Here is an 8,994-nt window from a genome sequence, read left to right as displayed (position 1 = left end):
CTCCTCATTTCCTTACTTCACATCTTGTTCCCTTGTAACTATTAGTACCTATTGTACTGTTACACAAGTAGCCTACTGCAGGGATGACAACAACAACAACAACAACAGTATAACAGTAGTAAATGTAATAATAATAATAATAATAATAAAGAATGATGCTGAAAGTTGCAGGCTGTCAAAGTGTTCATAGAAAACTGAGACCGTCAGGCTTAGAGAAAGTTCAGACATGGCAGAAATGTGTTTTCTCTATATAAAATACACAATAGTGTGGGAGTACATTTGCTTTCACACATGTTTGTGTGTACATGTGCTATGTATTAAAAGCATGCCATGCATTTCTTATTTAGGAAGGTTGTCTTGGTAACAACCTGTTTTGTTATGTTTATCTTTACCTAAATTTAGTGATTTGTAATTTTCATCCTGCAATGGTAGAAATACTTCATATTCCTAAAGCAATATGACAGTGTTTTGGAGGCATGAACTGCTGGAAAGGATTTTGGAAGCAGATTTTTTTTTTTTTCACAGAGCATTGAAACTCTGAAACAGCACGCAATGAGCCAGACAGGGAATTGTCAGGCCCAGGATATAGGAAAGTCTGAGTAGAAAACACATTTGTTATGAAAAGGGGAGTGTAAGCCTATGAAACCTATTTCTTGAGAAAAGTAGTTGGGGGAAAATTGTTGGAAAATCTCAAGAGTCTCTGATGAATCATCTTGGGTCCAACGGAAAGACAGAAATCTGAAAAACATGAGAGAAAAGCAGGCACACAAGGAAAAAAAGGAACAAAAAAAGCAACGGAAGTGTGAATAATTTAATCACTCCTTAGTGATCAGTTCCTTCAGTAGATGTTAAGGGAAAATATTGAGGAATAAAACTTACTGACCCATTTGAAATGTTTCTGTTTTCTGCCTTTCTCTGAATTCAAAGAAATGCAAAATAAATGGGTTTTCAGGATGCATCTTATTAGTGAGAATGAGGTTTTTAGTCTGCAGAACAGTCTGCTGATAGATGTCTGTACCAGTCAGCTTACTTTTCCCTCAAAAAGTGAAGGCATGAGAATGCTCAACGCAGTGCAGCCGTAACAATTAAAACCAGCCCATTAATCCTATATGACAGCAGAAAACTGTATCTGGGCTATTTGCAATGCAGCACGGTCCCATTCTGTCGAGTTATTTAGAAAACAGTATTTTTGCAGTTGTCAGGGAGGACCATTTAACAAGAGACACAGCCCAAATGCACATTTTTAAAGATTTATCCAAAAACTACAGATCAAAAATGTGCAACAACATAATATGTGGCAAGCTTCAAGATAATGTGCTCTTATTTTAACATGTGTTTGATAAACACACAGTTGATGTACACTTAACATATGCAATCATTTCACATGATTTCACTTGTATTAAATATCCTGAATCTTGAATCTAAAAGGATGATAAAGCGTATATAATGTAGGAGAAAAGACTGGATTTGATTAGTTATGTATAACCTGCACCTTAATAAACTCTATATAATCCAAAATCCAATTTAAACAATATGCCAATTAGCATTTACAGTCATTTGTACAAATATGATTCTATTGGAGAGTCACAGGACCTTGGACATTTATATTAAACTGCCACCTAGTGGTTTAAAATGCAATGTTGCTCATTCAATTTTTTTGCAGAATAGCTTATTCACTGAGATTGTATACTTCCCTGTTGCTATTACTCAAAGGTGAAACACTTTTAAACACTTTATGCACTTTAAGTAAAGTGCATAGAGTTCCTCTGGAAACCTGCATCCAGATTCCCTGAAGTAATGCTAATTTTTTAAATATATTTCCACTGTATTTCCTGCCTCAAACAGGTTCATTTGTTCCTTATGTTTTCAAAAATTAAACTGTTTGATTGCATTTTTCTTTTTTTTAAAAAAAAAAAAAAGAGCAACAAAGAGAAGGCAAGAAAAGTATCTGTTTAGAGGAACAGTTCACTTAATAAGTGTATTTCCCAAAATGTCCAGCTGTTCCTTTACTTTTTGTCATTTTTTTCCCCCAGCTTTTTTGAAATCATTTCTACTGATTTCTTGCAATTTGTGGAACATTTCTTAAATGGTTGCTTGTTGCCTCTCTCCCATGTTTTTTAAAAGAAATCAATTGGCTCAAGGTCGAAGGTTTTAATACTTGTGAAAGGCCTTTAAAAGTAGCACAAGGAAAGACATGTCACTCCATCTCTAAGAGCTCTTTAAACAATACTTCTATACACAATAGAACTTTAATGTGTTGTTGGTGAATGACAGAAATTTAATTTCATGTTTGCTTTTCATGTTTATAAATGAAATAGTTTTGAATTTCAATTTAATTATCCTGCATGCAAAGGTCAATAATCCCAGGATTCCTTTAGCACAATTACTATGGTGTGAAAAAAAAAAAAAAAAATAGACACTTCACTCTCTTTTTATGTAGTATAATTTTATTGAGCTCTGAAGAGCATGTAAACATGTCGCTGCTGACCACAGAGCAGGTTGCCCGGCATAACTGGAAGACGGAGAGAAGTCAGATTGAGCCATGTTAGAGGTCAGTGTGTATCGGGACTTTGGCTGTCTTCATGTTTTGTAACACTGTTGAAGAAGAGAGGACAAATTAGTTAATTTTTTTTTAAAACTGCTGACAACAGGCGCACTGCAAAAATACTCCATCTAATTTAAGTGAAAACAAACATTAGTGAGATTTCTTTAAATTAAGGTGCTACCACAATTTTGAAAAATGATACAAGAGCGGATCATGTCAGGGAGTAAACAACCCAACTAAAACTTGATTTTAGGAGATGACATTACTTAAAATATGATTTTCTGTTTCGTTAAAATAATACTGTGTGCAGGCAAGACCTGAAAACTACCTTGCCCCTGCCTGATTCAGAGGTTGAATCTCAATAACATTGATGGTCTGGTATGTTTTTATCTAACACCATCATCAGGTCTAATTGTCAGTATGTTCAATTCATCATCAGAGGAGGTCTAATAATTACGCTTAGACTATAGTTTTATCATTCGCAAAAAACTGAAGCGCTGCTACAGCCTGAACAAATGAACTCATGATGAACTGATCATGATCTCTTGCAAAAGAAAAGACTAAAACTTTAAATTAGATGTAAACAGAATGAGTATGAAAGCACACTGGAGTCTGTAACCAGCATGTCTCCTGTATCTTGCTAAACAGAATTGCCAATTAAGACAAGGCGAGAGACAATGTCAAATAGTCTCACATAGTCAGCACTCGAGGATCCAGTCAAACTAGATTTAACTCTAAATTAAAAGATGCAGGTGTGGTTTGTTTTCACCTCAGGGTGCTCAGCTACAACAAGTGTTTGACGTATGAATAGGCGTTGTCTGTTATTTTTATTGGCCCAAATTAAATGATGAATGGATTTTTGCAAGTATATCAAGCAGAGCTGCAGATTTCTGAAGCCAAGGGCAGCTTTCTGTTATAAAGTCTATAAGTTAGTCTAACCTTTAGGTTTTTAATGACAGAAGTTAGTTAGTCTGCTCGTCTCCCAAGTTAAAGGTCTTATATTGCAAAAAGTCAGATTTCCATTTCTTTTCTAATATAAAGCAGGTAAAGGGACTATATGAAATATGTTAAGGTATCAACACCTCCAGTCAACAGAGAAATGCACACAGTCTGATATCATAAACTGTGCCTGCCTTTAAACAGGCCATCAGGACTTCTGTGAATTTGTGATGTCACAAATATGGACTGTTTTAAACTTGAAATATAAACATTCTATAGGACCGTTTACACACCAATGGTTCTAGCTTGAAACGTTAAACTTTTGTTGCAATTTGGCCTTTTGTTCACACGTCAACACATTTTAGGCCCAAAAAAAAAGCAAACTTTTGAAACTGGGTTCAGAGTGTAATCTTTTAAAAATGCAACCTCTTCTGTCACCTTTTCTATGGTGTGTCATTACAAAATTACACAGCCAACACTGACATGCCGTGTATACTACAGCATTTTTGGTTGTTTTCGCAGATCAGTGTACACAAAGATCATTCTTACAATGTTAATATATGAATGCAGATCTTTTTTTAATGCAATGACTTTTATATTTTTAGTAGACCTGTTCTTATCTTAACATACCCTAAATGGGTCCCTTTGTATTTCTGTCAAGAGCAAAGATGTGAAAGACCTAGAAATACCGGCAAATCACAGAGACAGGTGCTAAAATGGAGCATTTCAGACAATAAATGTATGAACCTGAAAATAAGCATAATATGGCTCCTTTAAGATACCTCGATGCATCATTCCTTTTTTTCTGTTTTGACCAAAATTGATCAAATAACATTAGACCCAACTGGGGTCGTTTGGATGAGACAACTGCAAAAACCTTTCTATAGAGAAAACATAATTAAAAAAAAAAAAAAAATTCCAAAGGCAGTCATCAGCTGCAAAACCTCTCCCACCCTCGTAATGCACGGAAAACCAAACATAAAACCTGCCTCCCTCTCAAACACCCATACACTCCTCCTTTTCTCTGTCAGACCCTTCTCATACTAAAAGTTTGTAATTACTGTCAAAATATTGAGGGAGGAAGATGAGGGTTAAAAACAGCAGGCACTCAGTCCGTCTTCCCGCTGCTGACAGGTGAGATGTGCGACAGAAAGGGTGGATGGTCACTTACGGATTGACATGTCACTTGGTTCGTAGGTGTAGCGGAAGTTGTTATATTTTCCCTTGATGTCTGTGCGCACAGTCCTGGATGGATCTGCAGAAAGACATGTCAAACACACACAACATCAGCATTAGAGTCATTAAAAACATCTTGCAGTGAAAATATGAAGTTAAAATAAAGAAACGCACAGATGACAGGTGTCAGTGTCAGTGAGAAGCCATGTGGTGGTTCTTTGGGACGAAGAGGAAAAAACTGAATCTCCAGTCCTAGTTTCCCCGACACTTCCCACACCATCATTAAGAATACATAACTACTGAGTGTTAGGCTGTATCCCTTCTCATCAGTGCCGTGTCTGTGACTTCAGTTATGCTTGTATTACACTGAAAAGACATAAAAAATACTTTGAGATTTTTTTTCTCATAATGATGCAAAAATCAGTCCTGGGTACTTTCAAATAAACTCTTTTTTGGAGTTGTGTTGAGTTCATAGGATGGAAAAATAAAGACAGAGGATTGTCAGTAAGTGTTGTGATTCAAAATCTGATCAACTCTCAAAGGACCCACTATAGTGGAAACAAATATGTTCAAATGACTCCTATTAGACTCTTTATAATTAAGTGAATGCTTTTTTCAATAAATGGTGTTTGTGTTTACCAACAAAGAGGATTCTGGGAACATAGTAGCCATCAGGAGCCATATTCTTGTCCGATGTCTCTTCCTGTAAAAAACAAAACAAAAAACATAATTAATCACATCATACACTGCATATCAATTTACACAGTGCTAAAAATAATGTATAAACTCCTATGCTTAAACTAAAAGAAGGGAGGGGTTGTAAAACCATCTACCTATATTGGGAACTCTATATTTAGTACAGCTACCCTGTATCATCACAATACCTTTTACCTTTTATATCAGTATATCAGCAACTTTCACTACTTGCTGTAATTTCTTCATTTGAACATATGGAAGTATGTAGCCATAAAAGCAAAAAAACAAAACAAAACAACTGATCAGTATCAGGTAATAACATAAAAAGTTTTTATGTTTATTTAAACAAATGTTTTTCATGTTTTTAAAAGACATTCCGGGTTATTAAGTCATACAAAGTTATCACGTTATTACAGGATATTTTTTTGTTTATTTACAAGAAAAGTTTCTAATAAAAATGAAAATGATGATATGAAAATATCTTGAAAAGCGTTAAAAAACGTAACAAGAAACTTTTCATGTTATTTCCCTTTTGTTCTTGCATGGCAGTTCTACACTTCCACACCTTAACACTGAATAAAGATTTCGTATAAGCCCGCTGTACTTACCAACAGGTTTAGCATGATGAAGTCTTCTTTGGCCATTTTCTGGATGGACCTTTCAGTGGCAAACACCTTCTTCAGCGCTGTTAAAAAATAAAAATAAATAAATGGTTTATCTTAGATTTGAGATTAGAAAAAAATAACTGGCAAGTAGTCATGATAGCAATAATGGGAAGTCAGGTTATGTGGCGCACACACACACACACACACACATTTAAACTATCCATTTAAAATGCATCATAAAACAGTTAAATACATCAACAAGTGCAATTTTTGATTTCAGTAAGAATTAGAGCAGCAGTCACATTGAATAGTGCCATTTTCTCAGTCCTTTAAAAGTGACTTGAATTCCCTGACAGTAAACAGATCAGACGATTACAAGTCCTTCTGTAAGTCATTCAAAGAAGAGGGGACGGCATATTGAAAAGCTTTCTTGCAAAGTCCTGTTCGAACCTTGGGGACCAACATCAAGAAAAGAATGTGTGAGGGTGTAGGTCATATTAATTTTGTTTTTCTGTGGTATTTCAAAAAGTGTCCCAACTTACCTGGCTTCATCCTGCTTCATACGCTCCCAAAACTTTTAGCCCATGCATTTAAACGTTTTAACAAACACAGAGGAAGCTGGGCAAATGTGCAACAAGCCTAGCGGGTGGGACCCACAGAATATGTGGTATTATTGCCACAGATTAAACAATATGATGATGATGTGAATTTATGGAACTCAACTTAGTTAAATGTATTCCAATAATAGACTACAACTGAGTTGAGAGGCAAATTGAGAAATGAAGAGTACTGGTATGGTCAGTCATTCATGAAACACTTTCCTTTTTTTCTCAAACTTGACTAAAGTCAGAAATAAAAGCCAGATTTTTCCCTGTGGGTGCGTCTATTGTGTGTATGTGTGAAGACACACCACTGGAACCTTCCATTGAGTTCACATCCAGGAGACCAGCTATGTGATTAATGAACAGGATTCCAATCTATTTTCATAGCCTGCTTGGCAGGTATTAAGGAATGCACTCATTGTGTTCCTCACAAAACCCAGCCCAAGTCTGGGTTGGAGGGACAATGCAGAACGTGAGAGCCTATATGTTTTTTACATTCAGCATTTTTCAGCTGTAACACAGCAGAGTGACTGCGGTACCTTGACAGTACGGGCAGTCGTCTTGATGATGGATGACCATCAGGGGCTTCTGACTGTGAGAACAAAACCACACAGAGACACAACTCAACACATTCCACAATACAATAAGCACAATAATGGGTGTGAATGCATGTGAATGCAGTATTACATAACATTATCTCTAAGAAACAGAAGTCCTCATGCAAGATTTTAAAGGAAAAAACGACACATGAAGCGTCATATATTTTGCTATATTAATAGATCAGATGTAGCTTTGCATCATACAATACTTTAACCCCAACTATCAAGTTATGGACATATATCCTACTCAGATTGCTTAGAAATTGTGGTCTACAAGAATTTGTAAAACAATATAAACACACAGTATAATATACAAAATAATTTAACAATGTGTTTTTTCTATTTCTATTTTTGAAGTTTGTCAAAGAAGCTTAAAGGTATCCTTAATTAGAAATCTTTCTTTTTTATGAGCTGTAGGTGATACATTTCTGCCTTTTGTGTAATCAGATGACGCTTATTCACATGCATACCATCTGTACAGCTCCAACCTCGAGAATACAGATCAACCATATGAAGCATGGGCGTTGCACATGCACATTAATATTCTGTTTTCACAGCTAAAACTCATATCCAAACAGCATCAACAAATATTCAAGACTGTAATCAAGATGTAGAGTGTGGAGATTCTTACGTTTCAACCATCTTCGAAAGGCCCTCTGCATAAGTTTTGACCCAGTTAATACCATTCCCCCATCCTGCAGGACAAAACAGCAATGGAGTCAACAGCAATGACACAGCACAGTGCTTTACATTGTAAAAAGAAACTATTTGCTTTAACCTCAGCAAGTTAGTATTGGGGATGCCTTACATTTGTAAGTTGTCTGAATTTTAGAAGACAAGTTGAGGTAATTTTACAATGATACAACTTGTTTTCTCAGATACAGACAACTCAGAAATGTAAGGCATGGCCGATACCGACTTGTTTATGTTAAAACAAATAGTTTCTTTGCTTTTCTTGTTCAGTCTCACAGCTATAAATTCAGTCATTCAATGATTCATAAGATCAAAACTACAGCTTTGTACACTTTTAGAAATAAAAGGATGATCACCCACCTCTTGCGAGAGACTGAGGCTTCGCAACCTTTTTTTTCTGTTGTCCGGCACTTGAACAGAGCCCGAGGAACAAAACAAACAAGACCCAGCGAAGCATCACTTCCTGTCCTTTGAGAGAACTGCAATGTTGTGGAAAGACAGTTCAATTTTTGCACTGGGATCGCAGGGTTTACATAATACAGATATCTGCAGTTCATGTTTACTTCTGCAATGCTAACTTACCAAACAAGCTTGACAGGCTGCGATTCACACGGCTGTATGTACAGTAAACGAACAGTTAAGAAATAATTTCTAAACATCATATTTGTGTAGAAGCTCCAGCCGCCACCATTTTATAATATTCATTTTTGTTAGCTGTCATCATGAGTGAATTTATAATGAAATTAAAAAGTTACTACTGCACTATTTCTGATTCTTTGTGTCATTTGAACAAAGTCTGATACAATGGGCTACTGTACCATTTCTATAAATTTAAAAAACATTTGTGTCTAAAAGTAGGATTCAAAAAAATCTCTAATTATGTACAACATTTTCAGTAACAAGCTTTATGAAGCTTTTATATCAAGCCTATGAAAATCACTATGGTAATTTTTTGTAATAGAAAAGTTAATTCAGGTATTTCTGTCACCTGAGGTCGTATGCAGTAGATGTCTTACCTTGACAGCACGAAGCAACAGTCATCTGAACCTATCCTTCAGTATTTCTTCTCTTTTGTCAGATGTGTTATCATTTAACTGAACTCACCAAACAGGTATCGCAAAGTTGTGTGCTATAAATAA

General features: G+C 35.7%; 1 protein-coding gene across 2 annotated transcripts; it reads right to left on the bottom strand.

Annotated features, from left to right (window-relative positions):
• Positions 1 to 2,429: 2,429 nt before the first annotated feature.
• On the bottom strand, positions 2,430 to 8,919 carry agr1 (anterior gradient 1). 2 transcript variants are annotated; one of them, XM_042495203.1, is made up of 9 exons: positions 8,872 to 8,919; positions 8,438 to 8,469; positions 8,216 to 8,334; positions 7,794 to 7,857; positions 7,103 to 7,155; positions 5,965 to 6,041; positions 5,300 to 5,363; positions 4,656 to 4,739; positions 2,430 to 2,595 (listed from the first exon to the last, which is right to left on the bottom strand). In XM_042495203.1, exons 3-9 carry the CDS (start codon positions 8,310 to 8,312, stop codon positions 2,546 to 2,548), a joined length of 489 nt encoding a protein of 162 aa, XP_042351137.1. In that variant the 5' UTR covers positions 8,313 to 8,334; positions 8,438 to 8,469; positions 8,872 to 8,919; the 3' UTR covers positions 2,430 to 2,545. The 2 variants fall into 2 exon arrangements, with proteins under 2 accessions (XP_042351137.1, XP_042351138.1); XM_042495204.1 differs by lacking the exon at positions 8,438 to 8,469 and having other exon boundaries at positions 8,872 to 8,896.
• Between the last annotated feature and the right edge of the window lie 75 nt (positions 8,920 to 8,994).

The sequence above is a fragment of the Plectropomus leopardus genome, chromosome 10 (assembly GCF_008729295.1).
Source record: "Plectropomus leopardus isolate mb chromosome 10, YSFRI_Pleo_2.0, whole genome shotgun sequence".
Taxonomy (NCBI): Eukaryota; Metazoa; Chordata; class Actinopteri; order Perciformes; family Serranidae; genus Plectropomus; species Plectropomus leopardus.
The sequence above is the reverse complement of the archived record's forward strand: the minus strand, read 5'-3'. Positions and strand labels throughout refer to the sequence as shown.